Genomic DNA, 27,747 nt, shown 5'->3' with positions numbered 1-27,747 from the left:
TCGCTAGCAGTTTATCGCCAAGTAAATTGTTTGTATAAACAGTTTAGATCCTACAAATGATCACTAGCATATTGTATTGCTATGTAATAAATATAATTTACATGAATTTATTGATCGTTTTATTGATCGTTTAAAAATAGTTTTTTTTAATAAGTGTTATTTTTACCATCTGCTCAGTGAGTAAATAGTTTTATTGATATTGCCCTGTGTAATTATGAATAGGTTGTTTAATACATTCTAACTGTCGTATTAAAAATAACGGTATCAAAAAGGACGCGAGCGTGATTACCTGGATGCCCCAAATGTATTTTTAATAATAGCCGTTTTGCAAAATATTTTAATAATAAATTTAATATGCAATAACAATTAGTCCCCGAATCATCACATTGGCCGGACGGTCGAAAATAGAAAGGGCAAAGGATATATACACATATATATATATATATATATATATATATATATATATATATATATATATATATATATATATATATATATATATATATATATAGAGCAAAGGATATATACACATATATATATATATATATATATATATATATATATATATATATATATATATATATATATATATATATATATATATATATTTAAGTATTGTTCTATTTATGTATATATACGTTTTTTTGTTTTATAAATTTAAAATTTGTTTTCAACCATCGTGGCGCATTGGGCTAACCTGTTAGACCACGATGGTCTTAATTTAATTCAAAAAAATAAAATAAAAGTACGTTTACTAAATTCACTCCAATAAAAACTACCATCAGGATGAGTAATGCAAGGACTGGAAATAAACTCATATGGTAAATTTAAGAGATTTGGGAAAAATTATATATATATATATATCAATTGTTGCTTAAATAATATTTTTATACACTTTCATCAAGGCATGTTGCTTCTTATAGCCTCTTTGATAAAGAATATGACAAAGTTAATCAAAACTATATCGATAGAATAATACAAAATTCTTGAATACCCTCGCGATAATTCCTACTCTTAAATATGCCAGAAAACTTTAATGAAATTAAAAGCAATATAGCCTTAAAAATATGATAATGAAAATATTATTATGTGTTGGAATAAAATACGACGTACATAACCTAAATAAGTTAATTATTTAACCCCCAAGAATATTGTTGAATTTGGCTCAATATAGAGTAAAATAAAACATATGGGTAAAATATTCGATACGCTAAAGTTTTAAATATAAATCACCTTTAGGACTGATGTCTTCCCCACCATTATTTGCTTTACAAAAATATTTTTTAAATTCCGGTTGTATCCGAAAGAATATGGTCAAATTTTAAAAACACCTACAGTAAAAAATAACAGATTAACTATTAAAAGGACGGCAAAATTAGTGGTGATTCAATCTAAATTTTTATTGCTAAGATTCAGTCAGACGAAACTTGAACCATGGAGTATTCTCCCAATTTTCCGGGTTTTTTACATCATTAATAAGGACTTCAGTCTTACTTGACACTTCTACTACATTTTGCTTTCGGCTTGTAACAAGCAAGAGTCATGTCCAGCTCTTTTTTATTATTTTTTCAAAGCAATGCCATTCCTTAAAATAATTCAGAATAAACATATAATAAAATAACTTAAAATGATATTTTTGTATATATCTACAATGAAGTTTCTTCTCTGTCTGTATGTCTGTACTTATTTTCGTATAAAAGATCGTAAGATTTTTATTGTAATCTATCAACTTTATTGTATATTTCATAACAATAATAAATTTACAAAATCGTTTTTTTTTCTCTCCTTTGATTGACACATTTGTGACAAGTTTGAAGTCTAACGACACATTTATATATTATATATAGAGCACAGGGTATTTTGTCGCGGTAACCCAAATCATGCTTCGCGGAACACAGTAATAAGCTCGTATTGAATTTTTTTGATAGCAAATTCCACCATATTTCGTTTAATAAAATATTCATCCCTAAAGTTATATTCCTGAAATAGAAATGAAATATTAATACAGAAAAAATATTTATTATTATAGATATTTTTTATCTAATATATTATAATTACAATAATGTTTATTATATAAGTCAGTAACGGTTCGCAATTATTAAGGCAATCCTCATTTGCGATAAAAAAACTATTAACTTCTTAGTGCTTATAATCATGATAAGGATCTTAAACATTTTATTCAATGCTCCATTAGCAAAATAAACTATGAACTGTGAAGAGAATTAATACGTATCATCCAATACTATTACAGCTTATCATCCAAAGGCAAATAAAAGGAAAAATTTACTCAATACAGCAAACTATAACTGTAGTTCACCTTGCAAAATAAATTATTATCAGGCAAATTCTCATCAGTGAAATTCACTCTGTTATTATTTGACTCACCTTCGACGAAGATATAACAGTTTAGCAGCCATTAGACCCGATATTAGCAGCCATAATCGTTATCGGGGGTACATTATTTATCAGCGAGTGAAATTTAATTTACCTTAACTCTTATGTGTATCGAAAAAAAATATTTTTTTCTATCATAAATTAAAATTAAATAATTTCCCCAAAGTTTTACTTTTTTCAATTTGGAAAAAAATGTTCACGACGAATTTATTTAATAGTACTGACTTACATATTTTTTCAAGCAAATGTTTCTTTTACTTCGGCGTATGTGTTTTTTAATGTACTCATCAGATATGATATTCTAATGAGTAAATTAAAAAAATATTATTTAATAAAATATTCGAACTATTCACCCAATTTTAATATACGAATAATTGTTTTTGCATTCAAAAAATATTTTTTGTAAAATATATATAATTAGTGCCGCTCCAAAATCCATGGTTCATTATGCGCCCATATTTTTTTACGAAATGCGAGACAATATTTTTCTCAATAAAAAAATTCATTTACTTCGAAAAACATTTGTGATTAAAATGTTAATCGGTGTATCTAATATGACCGAAATTCGTAGAATTCGATAGTTGAACGAAACAAAATGTTGGAGAAACGCACCCTTTATTATTGTTTAACGCTTATTACAAAAACAGGTGTGCATCGCCAATTTTTGTAAAATTCATTTTACGTTTTTGTATTTGTTGTGTCAAGGCGCAAATATTTTATCTCAATCAGTGAAATAATTCGATCGCTGTTAATTTATTTCTAGTTATTTAATTTATATGCAAATCCACACAAATCCGATCTTTATGTATATTAAATTCGTTCCACACATTATTAGTTATTGTACATATGTAGAATGAATTCGATAAAAATATGTATTTAATATGCTTCGTTAATTTTTCTGAATTAATTCTGGTGAAGAGACGTCCTTGATCAAAATATATAAAATAATAAATAAAGCATTTACTGATCAGTAATTCGCACAGAATTGTTTTATGAATATTTTATAAAAATCATTGTGACTTAAATAACAGATTTTCAGATTTATAATAAACTGCTTTCCCACCATGCAGTATCAAGAATAATTCTTAGAATTACAAAATCATGTATGATCTTTTAAAACTTTATTAAATTGTGTCGAGACAGAAGCAAAATACCTACATGTGGGTAGTTAAGCGAGAAAATTACTGTTTCCATTCCCATCATCATATTTAATTAAATGCTGTTTTAGTGCTGTAAAAGATATGTTATTGAAAAAAATAAATTGTCTGGATATAACAAAACGTGATTAAAATTGACCTAAATTGTACCACACATAAAAACTCTTTGCATATGTAAATATATAATTATGTAATATACCACAAAACAGTAAAAAACCAACCGCCGTACATGTACGGCGATACTCTTCAAATGTTAATTAATATTCTTTAATTATAATATACGTCACTAAAATAATATTATTATTATTATTATTATGTTTATATTCCAGCATGGAGCGTCCACAGATCGGTGCACAGGAATGCCGGCGGGCGCAGGGGCGGCTCGTGGATGGCCCGAGTTTTGTGGTTGACCGCTTGCTCGCTACACGTCACGTTGCTAGTGCTAGCCGCGCGCACCGCACTCCACAGGCACGAACGCGGAGAACAGTGAGAAATCGATAATGCCAATGATTATCGCATCGAGTCGTGGTTTGCGCTGATTAAACCACATTTTCAGGCACACTAGCAACACGTCTCTAGCGGTGGCTGTAGTGCAGGGAATGATAGCTGTGTCGACGCTGTTCACGATGGCGCTGATGGCCAGGCTACGCTGGGTTTACGGCCCGCCACCGTCTGGACCTCCTCCTCGAATGGACCGCTGCCCTCGCTCCACCTCTCACACGGCAGTCAGTATGGTAAGGTCTGAGTTTAGCTGCGGACACCCCGGTTCTCAATTCGTACTAAAATATTTTTATTTTTTTATAATTACATACTCAGAAGTCAATTTATTTTATGGCTTAGATTTGACAATTTTCGTTTTTTTACATACATAGTAAACAGCTGTGTGAAACACTTTAAGATTAAGATTTGAGTATACAGTGTATCGTATGTATAGCTTTATCTATTATATATGTATTTAAATAAAAAAACATAAATTTTCGGTTTTGATTCTTATATCGAAAAAATATAGTTTGGCGGCATTTCAAATATGAAATCTGAAGAGCTGCGTGAAATCCTTTTAAGATTAAATTCAGAGCCCACCGACAAAAAATATTTTTTTTTCAAGCGATGTGTTGTATGTTGCTTATTGCTTACCTGGAATATTTAGCGTTCCCGCTGCGACGGCGTCGGCACGATTTTATTGCTTTTGACGTGGATTTTTGCCTTCTGAGAAGGAATAATTATTTTTTGCGCTCTCCTATTGGTCAAAATTTGATTTAGATGTGCTTGAATATATTATTTTCTCCAAAAATATTCCGTAAAATTTATTTAGATATTTTAACTTATTTTTAAAATAATTTATTTAAAATTTTCATTTGAAATATGTCTGTCAGATACGACAATGACAATGCCGTCAGTCGTCTCGAAGAATCGTTTTTGAAACGTCGCTTTCATCACTTTCAGGTACCCCTGACGTCTACGTACGGATGTCAAACTCTGGCGAACGACGTCAGTAAAAGCGAAGGGAACTTGAGCTCAGAGAACGAAACGATGGAGATTAACATCGCCGACAACAAAGCCTCCTTCGGGGACGACAAAGTATCGCCTAAAATATCCAGCGTTATCCAACAAAACCCGACCAAGAAAGATTGCCAAAAACCGTTCAACAGCCAAAATATTATAGATAAAGATACGGATAAATGTATAACTTAGATATCGAATTACTTTATATGTTTTGTACTAATAAATTATTTATGCAAAAACGTCTTTTTAATAGCAGCTGTTTCTAAAGTTGAATGCTGAAAGTAAAAATAATGGAATATATATATATATATATGTATATATACATATATGAGACATATACATCTAACTACACACTTAAAAGGAACGATTTCTCATGTTAATGCTCAAGTATATTTATCATACTAACTGTATCTGAACACATGCCCTTCAAGGATATATTCAAGGTTAATGAGAAAAACAACTAATATTTCTTACCGAAGGTAAGCGTAACAAATAATGGGTTTAATTAAAAGTTTCCATTTTTAGTATTTTGTATAATATATTTACTTAAATTTGCTAACTCAAACGGCGTTTGAGTATTCTTCTCATATTGATGATCTTCAACGAAAATAACGCTCATTTATTTTCCATCTGTTATAATGTATAATCAGTATTTATTCAATGTTATATAAGAGTTATTTTATACATGTCATTATTGAAGCTGTAATTTTATTTGATTTCGCTCAGATATTAATTATTAAATGGTCAGTAGATTTAGTGCATAGAAACATACATTTTTACAATGTAACAAATTAAATGATCAGTAAGTTTAAAATGAAATTTTTAGTAATATGCACACATTTATTTTACACAAAGTATTTATTTACATTATTTTTATATCACAACCAGGCCTGCTGGGAGGGGGAGGAGGAGACAAATTCCAGGAGCCCAGCTCTGGAAAAAATCATAGCAAGAATATATTTATGAAAAAAGTAAAAATCGACCTCAAATAATGAATCTGAACTAAACTACAGCTGTTTGAGATGTACCTATATACTGATGTATTTCAGGTAGAAGTTCTTTTAGCTCTTTTTTATACATATTATACAAGAAATAAAAGGAGCGGAACATTGCCTTCAAAAGCACACACTTTCTAGTTAGTACTTTCACAATAAACATTATTATTCAAAGGGATAGGTTGTAGTTGTTTAACGCGGCTCCGTTTGTGTTAAAATTTGTTTGCAAATTATTGTTGATTTTATTGTTTTTTGATCGCTTAAAAATATTAGATATGATAGAAAATATTCAACGAATGTAAATTAGTAGCAGTAAATTTAGGTATTCGATTTGAAAATTCAGATCAAATACTTAAGGAAGAAGCAAGGCAATAAAACACAGATTACTTTCTACGGATTTATTTCATGTGGTTAATAATACATAAGTAAAACGTTTACAATTACGTTCCAAACGACGCCCTTCCGTCGCGTCGCCAATATACTCCGTCTTTTACCGCCTCGGTGTTGCCAGCGTAGTTTGAGGTTTGACAACCGTATGGACATCTACATGGACCGTATGAAATCTATCAAAATAATGGATAAAACAAATTCGTTTTTATCATTATTTTGATAGATTTCAACTTTCAATAGCTTTAGTTTGATGTAAATATCATTAGTTTTTAGCTATTATGTATCGAGTATTATCTGTTTTTAATTTATAAAAATCCGAAATTACAGCAATAAGCTACCAAAAAAAAAAAAAACTCAATGTATTAAATCTCCACTTTTAGAAAAATACCATCAATGATAATTTAAAAATAATATCCACTGAAGGGATTTCTCAGAAAGTAAAGACTCTTTAATGTTCAATATGAATACATATTTTTTAGTAACAGGAAACATGTGGTAACTGTTTGCCACCACCTTTACCACTCAAGGATGATGACGAAGTTTCACGGAACCGTTTTGAAACGGCTTGTCAAGAGAGATAAGTCGTAACAAGGCTTTTTAATATGGAAAATGTAGATCACGCGTTTTACAAAAAATACCTCGTCCATTTTCAAGACGCCAGAGATAGCGACAGTTTTTGAGCCTCGCCAGTCCAGTTGCTCCCGGGTCGTCGAGCAGTGCAGAAAGAACAAGGCATATTCCGTTCAAAGCATCCTCCGTATAGATCTCTTGAGATGTACCTCCACGGATAGAGACTCGTCCTCCTGATGACGATGATACAAGACGAACCCCGTCAATTACGCGGCAATAAGTTCTCAATATAGGCGAGATCACTCGCAGTTATAACTTAAAAATAATATACACTGAGAAGAATCCACCAACTACTGAGAACTTCATGTAACTGACTTAGCGATGTATATTTCTAAAAATATATTTCACTAGTAATATTTAGCTTAATATATACTGTATGTAATGATAATGAATTTTCTGCTTTTCTTCTTTCTTCGTTCGAATAGTATATAGTAGCACTTATAAAACATAATGAGTAATAAAGAAAAGTATCATTCCTGATTAAATATCTAAAACTAAAATAATATATTTGAATTTAAAAAAGAAATTAAAATCTGAAGTAAGAAGATTTCACTATTTAGAAGAAGCCTTATTAGATATATGTAATCAATAAATAATATATACTAATGAGTTCTCCTAAAAAGTAAAGACTGTATTTTCAATTTCTTAAGACACATTCAAGTTATATAGTGTATAGAATAACTTATTTTAAAAAAAACATGTTTAACTCTGCTAAAAAAAAATAGTAACAGTAAAAATTGCTGCATGTTATTAGTTATAAATTTCAGAGTAAAATATCCAGTATTATCCTAAATAACAATAATAAACTGAATACTTTTCTCATAAAATTTCAACTAGAGCAAACCGACATGAACCATAACGTCGTAAGTTTCCACTTTCAGAAAAATCCTACCAGTTATATTTTAAAATTAATATACACTGAGTAGTTTTTTCCATAAAGTAAAGACTCTTTTAATTTTCTCTGTTATTCATAATATATAATTATTTCACTGTGAAACGTTAGTTCAATTTCTTCAAGGGACCCCTTAGTACATCATATATTGCTTATAGTAATATAATGTACTTAGGAATACCGTGAGAAATAACAACTATACAGAAATTAATGACGACAAATAGTTTCCACTTCCTAAGAAAGACATACTGTGATAATGGTAATAAAAATATCCACATAATGCCTTTCCTAGAAAATAAAAAATAAAACCTCATCTTTGGCGGTAGTAACCACATACGGACTTTAATAAATGATAAAATAGTAACTTTAATTAAATTAAGTTAATCAGAAATCACTAACCTTACACTTCAAGTGCCCCAAAAACAGAAACACCGTGCGCACGAACCATGCGCCGCCCGAGTTGACTGCTAGCTTCTGGACTCAGTGTTGATTGTTGCATTGCCTGTTGAATGCTGGATAGTGTTTCTCAACGTTGAGAGTCTGGAAGACTTCAGTATCTACAGAATGGTATAAATATATTATGTTTGATGAGCGTTGGCTTCTCGGCAGTGGCGTAGCTAGGGTATGTGCCGCCCAGGGCGATCCTGAAAATTGCCGCCCCCCCCCCCATACATTTTTTGCAGAGTCATAAAATCAGCATTTTTAAAAATAATAAATTGGTTATTATTAAGCTCTTGTTATTCGTGAATTTATATATGTTTTAGTGCATTTAAGGTTAAGAACCACACTAGACGATCCCATCGCGAATATGCCGCCCCCAAGCAAGTGTCGCCCGGGGCGGCCCGCCCCCTCCGCCCCCCCATAGCTACGCCACTGCTTCTCGGTTTGACTTCAGAACGCTGGCTGCTGGACTCTTCTAAATGCTGCTTGCTGTTGTCTTCTTGGTGTAGATTGCTTTTGATGATGACTTCTTGGCTTGAAAGTTGACTCGCACGTACTGGAGGTGTCTCTTGATGAACTGAATTCATTAGTAAATTGCCCTGCCATTTATACTGGAGAAGCGGAGTGGCGTCGGTGTTTTCGCTGCAACGCGACCAAAATGTCGCACAGTAGGGAAAAAATATAATTAATTTAATTTTTATCTGAGCTTTGAGCTCTTCACTATACGTATCTATTTTTAAAGTAAGAAAAATTTCTTTAAAATATTTTAACGTTTTCTGTATAAAAATCGCTATGATATAATCGAAAGCAAAAAGGATTATTATTTCCCGAAACTTTAAAAACCAGACAACTAAATCGATTTCTAAAACAAGTTGCATTTTTAAAATCTAGTATAATATTTTTTTATATAGTGAACAAAGCTGAAATCAAATATTTCTTGAATTTAATCAATAACACTACCTTCCAAATCTTAAAAAAAATAGATTCGTTGCAGCAAGTTATTCATGAGGTGTTCACTATTCTGACCAATGCTCACTCGCTATCGCTCGCTCGCATCTAGCCTGTCCAACCCTATTTTTTTATTATCAACTCTACGATTATTTGCTCGCGATTAGATTGGTTGTAAAACACGTTCGTCTGTCAAATCTTGTTCGTTGACGATGTAACTAGCTCACATCGGAGTGTTCAGAAACTCACTAGGTAAAGCATACATTATCTTGTAAAAGTAACAAGTTGCTGTAACATACATATACATATATTATATATAATGCGAATGAATTATTTCCATTTTTTTATTATTTTCTGCCTGTTATGAAGATAAGTAAACGTTGAAATTTAAATTTAATAATCTGACACAATCTTAAAATGTAATTTAAAATTATTTTGATATTTCAAGAATTTTGTAATTGCCTGTACAAATTAATTTATGTAATTTATGGTTTATTAAGATCTTGTAATTAGGTTTTAAAAATAAAAATTGCGTTTAAAATTCACTACATTAGACATCAAGAAGTATTTAGTTTTCTAAAGTTATACAAATGAAATTTGTGCCGTACTGGTTTTGTTTTAATATTCAACAACAATTAATTGTAATTAGAATAGACTTAATTCAAAATAAACTACTACTCGAAAGTCCAAACATATTAAATATATTTTAATAAGTGCCAACAGTTTTTACCAGTCCGTAAAAATTTGTCATCTTTCTGCAAAATTTTCCATACTATAGATTTGTAATTAAATAAAATAATACGAGTTGAAAAGACTAAAATTCATGTAATAAAGTTGCATAATGAAAGACAATTACGCGGTTGGTTTGACGTTTTTTTCATATTGTATTTTATAGATTCGAACATTTGGTAATACTTTATGGATATTTATTGTATTTTAAACTTAACTAACAATATTTTAGTTCATAAACTAAAACAACAGCTCATAGTTTTAGCCTTTTAAAATAATGTATATCAGAGTGAAAAAGGGCCAAATAGAAAATAGTGGGGTTCCTGACCGAAGATCTGAAAAAAATTCTTATTATTTTACGGACAACGACTTGTAAGTGAATATAAATTAAAAAAATATATTTTGAAATACATAATTATTATTAGCTTATAATTCAGGTGCACAATTTCTAGAATTGATAAAATATACAACGTCGTCATATTTCACATGCCTATATTTGGTAATGAAATGTTCCGACGTCAATTGATGACTAATTTTGCTAGAATTTTGCTTATCGAGCGGTGCAACCATAACAATGGATGCTTACTAAGCTCAACTTTGTACTTAAAAAACAACACGTAAAGAAATGAATTAAATAAAAACCTTTATATCTCTAATTTAATCAATGACCGACACATTAAAAAGCATACATATTTAGATTATAGTTTTCATTCATACATTATCCGCGTTTTATACATAGTTATATCGTATTCTTCAAGACTTGATTATAGACATAAAAATGATCATATGAAAATAAAAATAAGCATTTATATACCACTATTACAAGAAGCTTTATATTTATCTTCGGATCGGTAGTTACTGTGGACATATATTTAAAGGGCTGTCGCCGTATTTCACTCTCCTAATACGTATTTATTTCCATTCCGTGTCTGTTCCTTATTTTTACATATTCAACAAACAAATGCAAAAACATACGAAAAATGTAAAATAATGTGAGTTTTTGTTAGCCTACTAATATTTGGTTTTGTAAGAGTTTCAAATTTACAAACACTCAATATTGAATATGTAGTTAATATGTAGTGATCCTAATTAAATAACTGTTATTTATTAACTCATTAAAGCTCAAAATTAAACAACTGTTAAACTTTATGCAGCGTATACATATAGATAATATTAAATTACGAGCGAGGGGAGTAAGGATTCTCTGTAAATAATACGATTGTACGATCTTGAAATTCTAACATGAGTGAAGGCAGGTGAAAGCATTTTTACATTTTTTTAATCTCCAAATTTATCCAACGCCATTTATTTTAACCCAAAAAACCTGTTTTTTCACAGGGGATAAATAATGTATTTTTCTATCGACAAATCCATACTGAAGAGTAATTGTAGATTTTCTCAAAGCTACTGATTTTTCAAATTTGTGCAATTTTTATTTCTTTAATAAAGTTCCAAGAGAAACGTAAATAAATATAAGATACATTATAATGCTTTTTTTCTTAAAATATTTTTCAGCCAAACTGTTTTCGTACAATTCATAAAAAAAAAGAGACGGGGGGGGGAATCTAAAAGTAATGTGTTTTTAAATAAATATTTATCACTAATTATTAAAAAATATTATTTAAATTAATTTGAAAATAACTGTGTTTATTTAAAGTTACTTTAAATATTTAATGTTATGAAAATGATGTATTTGACGTTCGGTCGCATTCGAGCGTGTTAAGACCAAAACGTCAAACGTCAGTTTGAATGGCTGAAGGCGGCTTTTGGTGGATCTAGTATTCATTATCGTCAGCCGCACAGTGACTACAATTATACACCAATCTGGATGACGAACACAAAAAAATGATTGCTGCTTCAGAACCTCTGGTTAATATTTGAATCGCTTTACATCCAAAGCTTCTTGTTTTTTCCAATATGTCTCCATTTTTATCTATAAATTTGCGCATAACATTATATAATCACATTTATTTACGACGGTTTAATGGTTTCGTATAATATCAATTCATCGGCGCGTAATAAATACCGTTTTTAAAAACGTAAATAAATAAACTAAACATAACCTCTAAATTTTATTCTGAGCTGCGGAGTCGAAGTCGAAAAAAATCGACCGACTCCGACTACTTTTTATAATTATTTTCCGCGCTTAAAATAATCAAATTTGATTGAAGAGCTTCCGTAAACGCTGACTTATAAGAAGCAATTATTTTTTAAGATCTAATTCAGTTTAAATTACGGATGGAAAAGATTAAATTTAGATTTAGTATTATTTTAGATTAGATTTTGTCAACCTGGCATAATAAAATCAATTAAACAAGCCTTTTACGTTATTTTAATGAATCGTTTTATTTAATACAAATATTTTATTTTACTTAAAGTATATTTTTATCATAAAATTCAAAAAATACAAACTTTTGAGTTGCCTCAGGCATGATCTGGAAGAGGTTAAAAGACTCCAAAGCCCGGATTTTATTTTGAACGCTTAATTGCAGGAGTTCGTTCCTCACGGTCGTCGAGCGATCTCTCGGCATCCAGGATCAGTTCTGAAATCAGCAACTTCGAACAAATTCGCGCCTCCGGAGTCGTCATCTCTTCTATTGAAGTTGAAGAATGTCGCAATCAGCGACAAACCGGAATCGGCGATGTACTTTAAGAACGTCGACATTGACCATCGGAAGGAGTGGTGGTGTGTTAGGCAAATCTGTTCCACAACCAAAAACAACAACGCCAATAACAGTGAGTTATTTAGAATTGGTGATAATAAATTCAGCTTTACGACTAACTTTTTTCATAATTTCAGATAATGAAACTGTGTATCAACAGATGATGAATCCGAATAGGACTTCTAATTTATTAAATCCGCAACCGAGTCCCAACTTAAGAATTAAAAACGATTACAACAGTTCGATAAGAACGGAAATAAACGCCAGCAAAAGACTGAAATGCAATCATGATCAGCGCCAAAACGAACAGCCTGCTAATAATTACCCTCAAAATGAAAACAAACCTGATCTTAGAGTTGATTGTTGTTTTGAAGAGGAACTGTACGTAAATGACAAAACGGCCGTATGGTCCAGAGGTTTGTATGTGCAATTTAGAGCTTCGTTAATTTGGTACTTTTTTTTACTTAAAATGCCGAAATAACTCAATTGCATATGAAAAATTCATCGTTTTGTCTTCGTGACATATTTCGAATTATGACTAAATTTTATTGTAATTATAGGTCTAAACTCCAATCCAGAAAATAAATTCACGGAGCCCGAATCTCGGATCACTATCGCTTCGTACACTTGCGATTCGAAGATAAGACATGCGTTATTTTGTGAGTTTCATGCAGCTGTCAACGATCGGTTGATGTTCGACGCTCTGAATTCGCTCAACGACGAATTCAAAGCCGATATAAAGATCAGAGATAATTTTGAAGAAGTTAAAAACAATCCGATTCCGAGTATTTGCTTAATCGATAATAATAGCTTGCGGGCGTTCACCGAAAGCGGAGAAGATTACATTACGAGTCTGCAGTTTCAAGTGAAGAACGTTTGGAGCACGAAATATGGGATTTTGTTGGAGAAAGAACCGATTCCGGTATTAAATCAATCGTTCTTGAGGAGTATGCATGCGGATAATCATTCTTTCGGGTTTATAAACAATAGATCGAGCATGAGCTCTACTATGAAGATGGGCTCGAACTTGACGACGCCCGATAGTTGTCATAAGATAGCGAACACGTTTTCGGAAGCCGACGTTCCGCTGCCAACTTGCTTTTCGCTCAGTCATCCGCTGGATGAAATGGCTCCCGTTTTGACTAAATCTCTGCCGTACGGAGTTCAATATTATAACGATGGCAACATGCAGATCGTATACGTCAGCAAAAATCCTAGCATCAGTCTGACGTACAGCAGTAAGACCGGATTACACAGCTTATGGAAGATCCGCAAAGCTAGCAGCAACGAATGCCACTCTCTATGCAACGTCGAGAACAAAACTAGCACAGTCTTCGGCCAATCGGCCAATCTGAATCTCGGCAACACATTTTCGCCTTACAAAGGAAATAGCACGCAAAAGAACAACTCGAGCTGGCTAGGCGGTATCAGCAGTCCGTACGCGCCCAAGTCGACCGTCTCCAGCGCATCGAAGACCAAAAACAACAGCTCGATGGCCGGAATGTTTAACAAACTAGGTCTAGCGCCTCACACGTCGATAGGACAAGCTTCCAACAGTTCGATGCAAGCGACGAATGTAAATCCGACGCCGCCGATGCAACCGCTATACCCGGATATATGCTTCGATCACATTTGGACTGAAAACCAAGGCATGTCTAGACCGAACGTCAACTCCTGGTTGGCGGCTGTTAAAGCTTTCTTGCACTGCGATCACATAGGACAGCACTATCTATGCTATTTATTGACGGGATCCGTAAGACAATTGTACGTCGCTCGTTTAGAACAACCGCATTCGATCGGAAACGACAACACCGAGAAGCAGATCGTAGTCGGAGTCACGTCGACGCTGTCCGCCAAAGACGCCATCAACATTCCATCCCTAAATCTGATCGCTCTGATCGAGCTATCCGGAAACATTGTCCTATATTCCGGTCTTTACATGATCGGTAAAGTCCACATAGGAGGCGTGCTATCGGGTCTTATAAATTCGCCCTACAATCAAACGAAGAAGTTCGACACCTCATTCCCGAGGAGGAGCAGCTTATTACCGATGTTGGCAAGAGATGCGACATTGTTGGACGAATCCGCTTTACATCAGCTCTCACCTGTTCCACACAAATCCAGCGATAAACATATCGATTACAGCGGTAAATATGATTTTAAATCATAGTATGGTTTATGCGGTATTTGATTTATTTATAATTGCAGGACTTTTGGGTCTTCGAGATGCTGTCGGTAATCGTATAACATTGGAATACGACAAAGGAGTCTATTATAGAATATCTCTACCGGACATCGCTTCCAGTTCTTTGGTTTTGAAGAGCATCACGGCACTGAAACATGTGTTGCCTAAAGATGTAGTAATGCAGGTAATTCTTTATTAGCAATCAGTTTAATGAACCGCCTGATTGTTGTATGGTAACCATTTAACTCATTGGAGTCAACTTTGCCTACACGTATTAGCCATTTTTACTCGCAGCTCCTATATCCATAACATCTGGACATTTTTTCTCAAGCTATAAAAAATTATATCTTGAAATTAATAATAATATTTACTAGGATTACAGAGGGTTAAGATGTGATTTTAACCCTTTAGTTGCCGAGTGTTTTATGATTGCTATCCAATTTATAATGTATTACATAACAAAAAAATAAGTTATATTCCCACGAGCAAATACTTTACAGCCTATTAAAAATGTATCTGATTCTTCAATGATGACATCAGATCCGACAATTCTCACCAATGTTCCAAAAACCGATATATTGAATTTCGGCAACCAAAGGGTTAAGGGTTTAATTCGGTGACTATTATGTCAATAAATAATGTTATAGTATTGATTTCAATTTTATACATCAACTTGCTGCTTTGACTATATGTTCCAGTGAATTTGTGAAACCAGTGAAATCACATTTTCACTAGTATAATAATTTATTTATTAAAATTATAACCATCGTGACCTGACTGGTTAACCTAATGCGTCACGATTTTCAAAAGCATAAAATATATCACAATTTAAAAATATATACGTATGCATACACACAAATTCATATGCGTACACACACATACTCATATAAGTAAAAACACGAAAACAAGATAAAAGGACAGACACAAATCACCTCAACAGGTTTGCATTGTCCCACACGAATTGAACAAAACCCCATATGTGCACGAGAAAATGTCAATATCTCTATGCACAGTATTGAGCAGACGAACGGTCTTTGCCAGAGAAGAGTTGGCAAGTGCTCCAGTTCTAGACTTTACGGGCAAGAACAGTGGACGCTACCGAGAACTATAACCACCTTCTGGAGCCCACATTTGGAGCTGCTCGAGCACCGAAGAATCGTCTACGATGCCTTTGAGCAATTTCCAGAGGTGTTTAATTATATAAACACTTCTGCGAGTTGACAAATAAATGTATCCCAGCGCTCCCAAAATAAAAGTATTACGTAGCAAGAACAAATAATACCCGTATTCCTTCAAGTATAAATATCGAAGGAATTTACGCTGTTCTTTTTCCAGCTTAAATTCATTACATTGCCTCATTACGCCTGGAATACAAATAATAGAGCTAGTTTATAGTATTCTGCATACTACAGCATCGTAAATAGTGCGCAATACTAAAATATTCCTGAAATAGCCGGTATTTCTTAAGATAAGACCGAGCATTTTTAATGATTTGCCGTGAGTCTGCAATGTGCTGGCTAAATTTCCAACGTTCTTCGAAAGTCACACCTAAATCCTTAGTAAAAGAAGACCTGTCTAGAATATATCCGCCGAGATGGTAGGAATATTTTGACTTCAATGTGTATATTGAACATTTGACAAATTATTTTTTTAAATCAAGTGTGATACTTTTTTAAAACAATCCTTTGGTAGAAATCTAAATTGTTTTTCACAAATTTAGCAATAATACGTTGTTTCTTATCTTTTTAAATATATATTGTAAATAAAATACCCAGAATATTTAAAAAGAAAACCTTTTCGGCAATAAAATGTTTTACAACATGTTTGAACATAAATAATTCCCATATTTAAGACTACCCTAAAAAATATCATTTCTAATGGTATTTCTAATTGTTCTGAAACTTCATATAATAGTCATAATCTTCACTATATTCAAATTCATTTTTGATAGTTTAAGACATCCTTCTGAACCATAAATTTACCAAAAAAAACACTAATTTGTATATATAATTAACTAATAAATGATAAAACCATTGAAATGTAAGTAGAGTCCAAATAAGAATGAATTACTGCAAAAATACACAAGATGTTCACGGTGATACGCTACGACACAGACTATTGTATCAGTATCAAGCACATGCTGTATCTTACAAGTAATTCTAGACAGACCATTTTATTACTAATTTCAGATGTTGAACGAATAGGTATTTGGTCGTAGAATCAAAAATTTGTCTCTTTTTAAACTATTACAGATGTTTCCGAAATAAAAAAATAACAAAATAGATTTAAATTTAAATTAAATTGAATTTGAAAATTTGATAAAAATGCCGAGCCTACCTCCACATTAGACTTGCTAGTAAAACAACCGATTTCGAGTCCACCCCAACATAGGAGTTCACTATGTTTGATGTATCTAGGCGTCATGACGAACAAGGCACAGAAGACGGACCTAGCCGTCATCAACTTTTGAACATTTCACAGTTGTTTCATACATGTTAGGTTTAAAAATTGCTTAAGCTGAATATTAAAATCTTGAATTAATGACATCTCTTGATAATTGCTTAAAAACATTTGTAGATATATTAAAATTAAATATTTTTTTAAAAATGATTGGTGTTTCCATTTGTCACCACTGCGGCGCTGCCATCGATTTATCATAGAATTGTATGGAGCCTGAACGTTTTTTTACAATTTACACTGAATATTAAACACATATTTTAACTTTTATGAATTGAAAAAATCCTTAGATATAAATTGCCATGTTTATTTTATTTTATGAAGTAACACGATAAGTTTATGTATCAAAAACTCATTTCTTAATTCATTTAAAACAGCACTGCGCACGAATGCTTTATGGATTTTTTGAACGCTGCCTAAGGGTTTCCCTTTGCACTCGTATTTTGATTTTGTCCTATACTCTATTTGCGTTAACGTAGTGCGTCGTCATTATTCATAATTACATCCATGAAACGATTTCATCTCATTAAGGTTGATTTTTGTCCAATCATTCCATATTGATCTTGAAAATGACGTCATGTTGGAAATTCTCTTGTTTCATAAATTATTTTACTAATTAGCTCGTCAGTATAAAACACAGATTCACAGAATTGTAATGCCACACATCGTTCGACAAAATACTACAATATTTCTAGTAAATTAAACCAAACCTAATCTAAATAAATTAACCTAATAAAAGTTCAAAAATAGTATTAAATTTAGAACTTTTATCAGGTCAAGTTGAGTTTGGTTAATGTGTTAAGGTTTGATTATGGTTTGAACAGCAAATGGACGTTTCATGGATATTTTAGAGCAGTATATAATTTCACTAGTGCTATAAGTTAAATTATATCCATGCTAGTATAAATATATATTTACCGGTGAATATGTATTCGGATATGATTTCACTGAAACTCCAATGAAAATATAACTTCACTATAATATATATATATACTAAATTTAATTTCAATCTAAGAAATAACCTAAATTAAAATATATAATGGATTTTTTATTTTTATAGGTCATTGCAAAATGGTATGGTGTACGGAACACTCCCGGAACTCAAGATTTATGCGCCAAATTAGAATGGTCCATGTTCGTCTCATTGATCTTCAGCTTGTTGGGTTACGACATTTCCAGACTAGAGCTGACGAAGCAACCAGACGTCGGCCCCGTAGAAATCGTACCTAAAAAACAAAAGACGTCCTGTGACGGAAAACATGACGATTGGGAATACTTACTCAATTCGGGACATCACATATCGTTCGGCGGCTCTTTGGCTACGATGCTAAATCTGAAAGCTCGGAAGGAATCGTCATCGGATAACATAAACTCGACCGTACACAAATTCACAAGATTCGGGAAGTCTCAGAGGAACTCCGCTGATATGGACACGTCGAACCAAGATAATCCGACTCATGTTAACTTTAACTATAGTTCGCTTCTATTTTCACACACGTTACAAATATTCTTCTCACTGCATTTACTATATGAAGAATTGAAACTGAACGTTTTGCTGATTGACGAACTACAGCCTTTGGCACAGTTTTTGTATCAGATATGCATTGATTTGAGATTAGAATCGTACTTAGTTCATTACTGGAAAGACTTTCCGGATGTGTGTCACTTGAATACGACGAACGCTCAGCGGCAAATATCGGAAAGCGATATCAAGAGACTGACGGCTCCTGTATATTTTTATACGATACCTCCAAACATATATCAACATATATTTTTGCTGATGCGAGGCAAAAATATCAACGTGCCTTATCCGTTTTTAAATAATGTCAATATTATCAGTCGCGATATTGTTGAGGTTAGTACTAGTTTTAGTATTTTTGGCTAAGAATTTAATACCTTCTAATTTGTATGTAAAAATATATATTGAGCATGCTACGGTATAAGCCGGTGCATTATTGCATTGAATCGTCGATTGTTTCTAATACAAAGAAAAAATACTTATTTTTAGATAATTTATTCAAGTAATTTTATTGATATATTCTTAATTTTTAGATCATCGGTCTAATAGCCAACGGAACGCCCGGTCATATTCAGACATTATTAAAGGATAACACTTACGCTTGCAGTACTCCGCTTCATAGTCGTGTAAAATCTACTTCTTACACTGTTGAACAAAAAGCAGTTCTTATGGTGTGCGATAAAGGTTATACGTTGCGTGAGATTCAGACATTACCCCTCTCCATTAGCTTGTACCTCCTCAACACTCTGTCGCAGTGCAAGGCAAATCCGCCAGAAAATTGGCCATATCAGGCGTACTCGCTGATCATGAGGGAAGATCTCGCTTTGCAAGCGAAGTTGACTAGCAAACAAGGATCATCCAATAACGAAGGTATGCTTTATGACGTTGACGTTATGTTTAAAGACGCTAATTAATTATGCTTTTAGAAGGATCCATGAAGGAAAATTCATTCACGCAAATGAAAGAATACAATCTGGATCATTTACCTGTGCCTCATAAGCCAGTGGATAGTGAGAAAAACACTGGACTAGAATATATCGATACGAAGATATTGAGGTTACGCTTCCCCGAAGATCACAGGTAAATTTCAACATCATCACAGTCAATCGCTCTCTTCTCTTTAAATGTCTGAGCTGAATCCAATGTTGATGTGACATATTGGAGAAAAGGCTAATGGTCGTATTGTTAAATACTGCCTATTAACACTATAATCACCCGGCACCCATCAATTTAACCGGTTTCCGATTTTTTCGGTAATTTATTTTTGAAAATCTAATCGCTATATACCAGGGCTGTGGAGTCGGAGTCGGAGTCGTAAAAAATCGACCGACTCTGACTCCTTTTTAACCCTTTTTACCCCGACCAATAATTTCTTAATTGTTCGTTGTGCGCCATGCGTTTTAAGTCAATAATACGAAGTAAACAAAAGCTATTATGCACTTAATCAAATACCAACCAACACAACAGCCAACCGGCCACCATAGATACAATGGCACGGCACTAATCCAAGCGAATGCCATCCAGGATCATCTTTCTACACTAGTCATATTTACATATTCGAAATAGTATGTATTTACTAATTACTTTCACACCTAATTCGCTAACACATCATCTGACTCGCATCTCGTCATAAAAATTCAGAACTCGACAACGTTTCTAATATATATAGAAAAATCAAGTAAATTGTATACCAAAAATTATTAATTATTTTTTATTCTTTCATCTTTATTGTTATTTACTTGAAAATAAATAAAATAATTAAAAATAAATTTAATATCCCAAGATTATCTTATCGAAATTTTTAAATTCAGAGTCGGGAAACATTTCCAACGACTCCACAGCCCCGATGGAATGTGTACTAAGCAGGGCTGTGGAGTCGGAGTCGGAGTTGGAGTCGTGGTGTTTTGGCCGGAGTTGGAGTCGGAGTCAGAGTCGTGAAAAATGAGCGACTCCGAGCATTTTTTTTAATTATCAAATTTATGAATTTTTAATTGCGTAATAATTAATGTGTATAGCGTATGAATATTAAACGTGTAGAAAAACACCAAAAATACCTGATAAAATTAAACTTTTTTGAGTCGGAGTCGGAGTGGAGTCGTGTTGTTGGTAAATATCGGAATCGGAGTCGGAGTCGTGTTTTTTTTTAACGACTCCACAGCCCTGGTACTAAGAAAATTAAATATGCTTGTAAAAATTTTCTGAATAGTTGAATATATTATTTTTATTTCATTCCCTTTACCATTTCACTTATAATAATATTTTTATATGTATATATATATAACTCTTGTTCAAGTTAAATAAATTTAAAAGAATTAAATTAGCACCTATGTTTATCCATCAATTTGATGGGTGGTTGTGTTTATCCATCAATTTGTGGGAATTAAGATAAGTACAAAAAAAATCATATACAACCCATCTATTGAAGCAATTGTATGTTTTCTGGGTGGCCCTTTATAAGCAAAACCGTTATGGTCGCTTACCATAAGTTGAGAAATAAAATAATAATACTACTATGCAATGTGCTTGTCTCTAAGATCATGAATAAATAAAGGTAAATAGTTTTTATTATTGTAATTACCGCTAATGGTTTTTAAAAATCTACATAGTCACTCATAAAATTCTTGGGTATTCCGAAATTACGATTGTGATTTCAAAAACTTTCAGATAAATAACAAAATTTGAAAAAAAATCCACTATACCACGTGTATCGAATCTGAGTGACAATGTATACACATTACAATAAATAATATTCGTTTTAGAGTCACCGAAATGTGCAACCTGTTACAATCTTCAATTCCTGTCACGATAGCTCTCACACAGAGACCCGAAGTCTCTGATCACGACTTCATCGAAGAACAAGAAAGGCACTTATACGCACTTTGCACCAGAACGATGGCTTTGCCCGTCGGAAGGTATTTCTTAAATTAATTAAATATCTCTTCAACTTTTTTATTTATTTAATAATATTATTTCAGAGGCATGGTAACATTACGTTCTGTTCCGTGTGTCGTGACAGAGCCGTTGCATATTCCTAAGCTCTGTACAACGGGACGAGCGCCACCCAGGAATGCCACCATCGAATTATCTCGAATCGAAGTTCCGCCGCATTATTCCGCTTGGCCACTTTTTCACAACGGGGTAGCGGCTGGTCTGAAGCTCGTACCGATGGGTTCCACCAAAATAGATTCGGCTTGGATCGTTTATAATAAGCCAAAGGTGTGTTTTAATTATGAAATTGCACTTATATAAAATATGTATACCTTAATTATTTTTCAGCAAGGAACCGTCGATATGCTGTATGAACACGCCGGCTTTTTAATGGCGCTAGGCCTAAATGGACATTTAAAAGACATGGCTTTTATGGACGTATACGAGTATCTGGTAAAATGTCACGAGATGACCAGCGTCGGTCTCTTGCTCGGAATAGCATCAACTTACCGAGGAACGATGGACATCTCCACCACTAAACTGATGGGAATCCACGTGGAAGCGCTTCTACCTCCAACGTCCATCGAATTAGACATTCCGCAGAACATCCAAGTAGCTGCTCTCTTAGGCGTCGGGTTGCTCTATCAGAGAACGGCTCACACCCACATAACTCAAGTTTTACTGAGCGAAATCGGAAGACCTCCAGGTCCAGAAATGGAGAATTCCAGCGAGCGGGAAGGTTATTCTTTAGCGGCAGGTTTAGGCTTGGGTTTGGTTTGTTTGGGCGCTTATAAAACGGCTCCACATCATCTGACGTCAACGCTGCGGCATTACATGCTCGGCGGCAACAAGAGGCCATTGACGGGTATGTATCAGAAATGTTTTTATTTTAGAGTTAAATATTTAAAATACTAATGGAAATACTTTAAAGGCGCCCAGAAGGAAAAGTATAAGCTTCCGTCGTTTCAAATACGCGAAGGTCCTACTGTGAACGTCGACGTGACTGCCCCGGGAGCTACTCTAGCGTTGGGGATGTTGTATTTGAAAAGCGGCAATACCGAAGTGGCTAAATGGTTAGCTCCACCGTTGACGCATTATTTACTGGATTTTGTAAGACCGGATTTGCTGCTACTGAGGGTTATAGCCAGAGGTAAGAATGTCCCTCCTTCTCCTGAATCAAGAGCATCTTCTTCATACAATCAGTGTATTATCGTATGTAGATTTAAACCCTTCGGTAAGGGCGGCCGGTTATCCGGTCAAGAGGGAAGAGGAAAGGGGGTTCTCAGAACCAAAACTTTTCTTGCGGGTTTTCAGAAACAAGCGGTTTGGTGTGGCTAGGAATTGCAATAATACTGGTATTGCCAAGAGAAAAACAGACAATACCGGTATTATTATTATTATTTTAATTAATCGCCTGAAAAAATAATCCAATACTACTCGTATGATTCACCGTGTTTATTGATTAGCAAAGCCAAAGCATTGATGTACACTGGCAATTATTGTTTCGATATAATTTATATTTTCCAATGAAAAGGTTTTTTTTTTTAAAAAACATTTCGCACCAATTTTTCAAATACATATTTTATTTAAATTTAATTATTGAAACTTAATTATAGCTAATATTTAACACCTATGTCAAGTGAAGCATATTCTGTGGACTATTTGGTTGAAAACGTATCTGAATGGAGTTACTGTACAAATATTAGAAAGAATTTCGTGTTTGCAATACTTACTTTTATTTTCACTTCGCCAGCCATCCTTATCACAAAAAATTGATGCGATCATTTACAATAATAACTGCGATTTTCTTCGATTAAATAAATTTAATTCTGTTATGTAACCTCTGTTACATAACAGAATTACTGGGAACTGCTAGGTACCATTAGACTTGCTTGAGATAAAGCAAATGTATTCCTTTTATCGTACAAAAATATCGTTAATTTTTTTATTTTTAAATTTCGCTAAAATATCTGCCGGTGGGATTTTTCCCATAAATAGGGTTAGCCTATATTTCCGCCTCCTTGAACTATCACTACTTTTTTTATAAAACAACTAGCTTAATTCCATACAATAAGCATAACTTTATTTTCCACTTCTGCTTTTAAGCAAAATGAGCATCGCCTTTTTCGTAGTTCTAAGCCATAAAGATATCGTTTTCAACAAATAACTTGTACAGATTTAAAAAAAAAATCATTTTCGGTACTACCGGTATTTAATTCTGTAATACCGGTAGTACTGAAGGTTAATTTTTTCCCCAACATCAGTATTACCGATATTGCAATCCCTAGGCGTAGCACATGATCCCCACAAATAAAAGATTATACTATCTTCGTAAGCCCTTACAGTAAACCTAGCTAATCTCACATTAATTATGATTTTTCAAGGATTGATTTTATGGGATTCAATCGAACCGACTGAAGAATGGGTGGAAAATTACGTTCCGCAGTCCGTTAAACCGTACTGCTTCGTCAAACCTACAGAAGCACACATCGATTATGAAGCAATGAAGTATTAAATTATAATATTTTTTAGTATATCATTATATATTTTTTCCTTACACGCATGTATTATAACTTTTCAGTCAAGTATACTGCAATATAGTGGCCGGAGCTTGCTTCTCCATAGGACTCCGTTTCGCTGGTTCTGCCAACGAGGACGCTTGCAACACGATATTGCTCTACGCCAAAGAATTCACTAGGTTAGGTCAAAAGAGCATCGGAGAACTAGCCGGAAAGAGCACCATCGAGACCTGCTTGAATCTAATTCTGATAAGTGCCGCCATGGTCATGGCCGGAACGGGCGATTTACAAATAATGCGCTTGTGCCGCCAGCAAAGATCCAGAGCTGGCTCCGTGGCCAGTTCTTTGACGTACGGTTCTCAACTGGCAGTTCACGCAGCTTTAGGTTTATTGTTCTTGGGAGCCGGTCGCTACACTTTATCGACATCGCCGGAGAGCATAGCCGCTATGATATGCGCCTTCTTCCCTAAATTCCCAACGCACAGTAATGATAATAGGTATGTAAAACTCAAAATTATCACGATTATTAAAAAATATAAAACGTCGATCTTGATCACAAATGTACTGTAATGCTTGTCATTATAAATTTTTTTTTTTTTAATTTTAGATATCACCTTCAAGCGTTTAGACACTTGTACGTTTTAGCGACCGAACCACGACTGATCATACCTCGCGATATATTAACAGGAACATTATGTTACGCAAACATTAAAATTATAAAACTGACCAACGAAGTAGTGAATATTAAAGCGCCTTGTCTTTTACCCGAATTGCACACGTTGAAAGAGCTGCACATAGAAGACGGCAGATATTGGCCGATCGTCTTCAAGAGAGATATGAATTGGGATCAACTATTGTATGACATTGTTGTATATTTTTTGAACACAAGTGGACGATTATTAATCTTGATTCAATTTCAGGTGCGTGCTTCAAACTATATCTTGCATCGACATCAAGCAAAGAGCCGGTTGTCTGTCGTACCTCGAAGATCCGCACGGCTTCCAAAGTCTCTTGGCGCAAATGCTGACGACCGAGAAAACGAACGTCTGGTCCGCCAAACTAAGAAACATATTTGCTTTTTCTAGCGATCAAACAGTCGTGAACTTTGCTAAGCATTATCTGATAGATTCGACGATCGATCCGGCGACTTTTTGCGAGAGAGAAGACGCTAAAGATAATCATGGCAACTCTACGAGTAACAGAATATGCAGCAACTGTTATTTTTCTAATCCGAGTAGTGAAGAGAGAGAAGGCGGAAAGAGGAATTGCGCCTGTGATAAGAATACAGTGGAGGAACGAGAATTTATACAGCATTTAACAATGGTCACATACGAATGCGTGATTCGAGATACTCTAATTATACTTCCAATTTGGTTGACACTTTTAAAGGTATAGCTTTTCTTCTCTTAAACTATTTTATACTTTTTGATATATTTTGCAACCGCAATTAATAATTAAAATCTGTAATACTTATACAAAATTATATATTCTCCATATTTTTCTACAATTATTCTCCACGTGTTAATCAATTTTTTTGTATATGATTCGAAAAATAATGTACTTTTGGAAACAATCAATTCTTTAATGTCGTTTTTTATATCCGTTTTTGTAAAATATTTTTTTCCACCTAAACATTGTTGCAGAGCTATAAATAGATGATAGTATTTTGGAGCAATATCATGAAGAGTACAATAGATGAGAAATAAGTTCCCAATAAATTCCATTGACTTTTTCCATTGTCTTCTAGGATACACGAGGGCAAGCACTGTCTTGGTGTAAAATTACCCTTTTCTTTTTACGGTCCAAGTCGTTTTTAAACAAATTAGCTGACCACACTATGTGTCTGTTGTAATTGTCTTCCTGTAATCCAATAACTCATAATGAATTACGCCCTTTATATTCCACCAAACGCATAACATTATTTTATCAGGGTGTAATTCTGTTCTCGGGATTGGAATTGGGGGTTGATTAGCGTCCAACCACTGCCTTTTACGTTGCATGTTAAAGTAAAGGATTCACTTATCATCTTCAGTAACAATGTGACTCAAAAAAAAAATCTTTCTGTTCTAGAATCATTAATTATTATCATATTGAGATTCGCTGCGCAAGGTTTTCCTTAGACAATTTATGAGATATTCTAAAAATTAACACCTTTCCTAATTTTGAATTGACGTAGACGACACGTTGAGCTTTTGCACTAGCTTCTGTATCGGTAATCTCGAACCTGCTTTGATGGCAGCCTAATATCCTCACTAACAACCTTTAAGGACTACCCTAATTTACGTAGATATTCCCTGGAAAATATTTTTAAAACCACATTTGCCACTTTTTATATTTAATGGCATGCCTGTAATTGCATTACATATGTTTTTAACTGCAAAGACTTATAGGACAAATTAAATTTATATATAAATTGATTGTGGCAAAATAGTGTTTTGGACAATCGTATACAAAATAAATATAATTAATTATTATGATTTCCAGATTTTAAAAGAAATGTCTTTTAATCCAAAATCGCATCACGTTTGGCAGATCAAAATATTAATGTGTCAAATGGAGAGTCACAACAACAAACATTATCAAGATCCAAACAGCATGGAAGAACCGATACTCAGCAGCGAACCGTTACTCTCCAACGAATTCGCATTATCGATTAAGCAGAAAATGGCTACCGTTATGGACTCATGGGAGCCAGAGCTCGTTCCATCTTTAAAGAACTACTTGAAGAACGTGGATAATTTTAGCAATGTAAATATGAACAAATTAGCAACGTATGTTACTTATCACGATATACCGAAAGCCTTATTGTGTAATAACGTCGCTATCGGTAACTTAAATCTGATTAATTTGATTGTAAATAGTGATATTTCGAATATAGACTCCTCGTGCATTCAAAATATCATTAGAATATGGAATTCATAAGTAAATTTGTGTATAAATGTATATTTTTTATGAATAAATGTCTGTGTTGCATTCGATTCCTTTTTTATTAAATAATTAGTACGGATTTGAATCTTATTATTAGCAAAGTTCTAAACCGTTTATATTTAATTATTTTTATTATCAAGAGATGGCGTTGGCTTTTTGTATTGAACGATTATATTATGTTTTCTACACTTAAATTAATATTATAAATGTTTTAATAGTATGTTCATAAACTATTAAAAAAATGTAATATATTTTTTATAACTTTCTATTTGGCTCAATTTATCGACGTGAAATATCGCATAATGGCTGCGAAATACCCAGTGAAACCCTGAAATGGGTTTTATTGTGTAAATGCTCACGCGTGAGACCCAAACGCTCCGTTTTCGACACGTTCATTTTTCGAAGATGTACTTAAAGGGTAAAACGTTTCAAGAGATTTCCGAGCTCGCGGTATAAAAGGGACATAAAA

General features: G+C 33.4%; 2 protein-coding genes across 5 annotated transcripts in view; both read left to right on the top strand.

Moving 5' to 3' along the window:
- Positions 1 to 5,293, top strand: part of LOC148225899 (uncharacterized) — a 41,729-nt gene extending 36,436 nt beyond the window's left edge. For all 3 annotated transcript variants that reach the window (XM_088204294.1, XM_088204295.1, XM_088204296.1), the window contains 3 exons: positions 3,881 to 4,037; positions 4,108 to 4,285; positions 4,995 to 5,293. In XM_088204294.1, the coding sequence (XP_088060420.1) occupies positions 3,881 to 4,037; positions 4,108 to 4,285; positions 4,995 to 5,243 (584 nt within the window). In that variant the 3' untranslated portion in view covers positions 5,244 to 5,293. The remainder of the gene's footprint in view (positions 1 to 3,880; positions 4,038 to 4,107; positions 4,286 to 4,994) is intronic.
- Positions 5,294 to 11,785: 6,492 nt separating this feature from the next.
- shtd (anaphase promoting complex subunit 1) lies at positions 11,786 to 27,328 on the top strand. Of its 2 annotated transcripts, none has more exons than XM_088204057.1 (17): positions 11,786 to 11,948; positions 12,572 to 12,815; positions 12,880 to 13,158; positions 13,303 to 14,889; positions 14,951 to 15,111; positions 18,445 to 19,239; positions 19,437 to 19,773; positions 19,833 to 19,983; positions 21,663 to 21,815; positions 21,879 to 22,119; positions 22,180 to 22,696; positions 22,763 to 22,981; positions 24,216 to 24,339; positions 24,413 to 24,847; positions 24,958 to 25,206; positions 25,271 to 25,739; positions 26,835 to 27,328. In XM_088204057.1, exons 1-17 carry the CDS (start codon positions 11,925 to 11,927, stop codon positions 27,270 to 27,272), a joined length of 6,423 nt encoding a protein of 2,140 aa, XP_088060183.1. In that variant the 5' UTR covers positions 11,786 to 11,924; the 3' UTR covers positions 27,273 to 27,328. The 2 variants fall into 2 exon arrangements, with proteins under 2 accessions (XP_088060183.1, XP_088060182.1); XM_088204056.1 differs by having other exon boundaries at positions 19,830 to 19,983.
- The last annotated feature ends 419 nt before the right edge of the window (positions 27,329 to 27,747 follow it).

The sequence above is a fragment of the Plectrocnemia conspersa genome, unplaced genomic scaffold (genome assembly GCF_051122295.1).
Source record: "Plectrocnemia conspersa isolate PC_06_02 unplaced genomic scaffold, ASM5112229v1 ptg000014l, whole genome shotgun sequence".
Lineage (NCBI taxonomy): Eukaryota > Metazoa > Arthropoda > Insecta > Trichoptera > Polycentropodidae > Plectrocnemia > Plectrocnemia conspersa.
Note: the sequence above shows the minus strand (reverse complement) of the source record. Positions and strands in the feature narration are given on the sequence as shown.

What these genes read in the sequence shown, in the direction of transcription:
- shtd (XM_088204056.1), top strand. Translation starts at nt 11,925, where the DNA reads ATGATTGCTGCTTCAGAACCTCTG. An exon ending in AACGGCCGTATGGTCCAGAG is followed by an intron (nt 13,159 to 13,302) that starts GTTTGTATGTGC and finishes TTGTAATTATAG; the next exon opens with GTCTAAACTCCAATCCAGAA. An exon ending in ATGGCTTTGCCCGTCGGAAG is followed by an intron (nt 21,816 to 21,878) that starts GTATTTCTTAAA and finishes ATATTATTTCAG; the next exon opens with AGGCATGGTAACATTACGTT.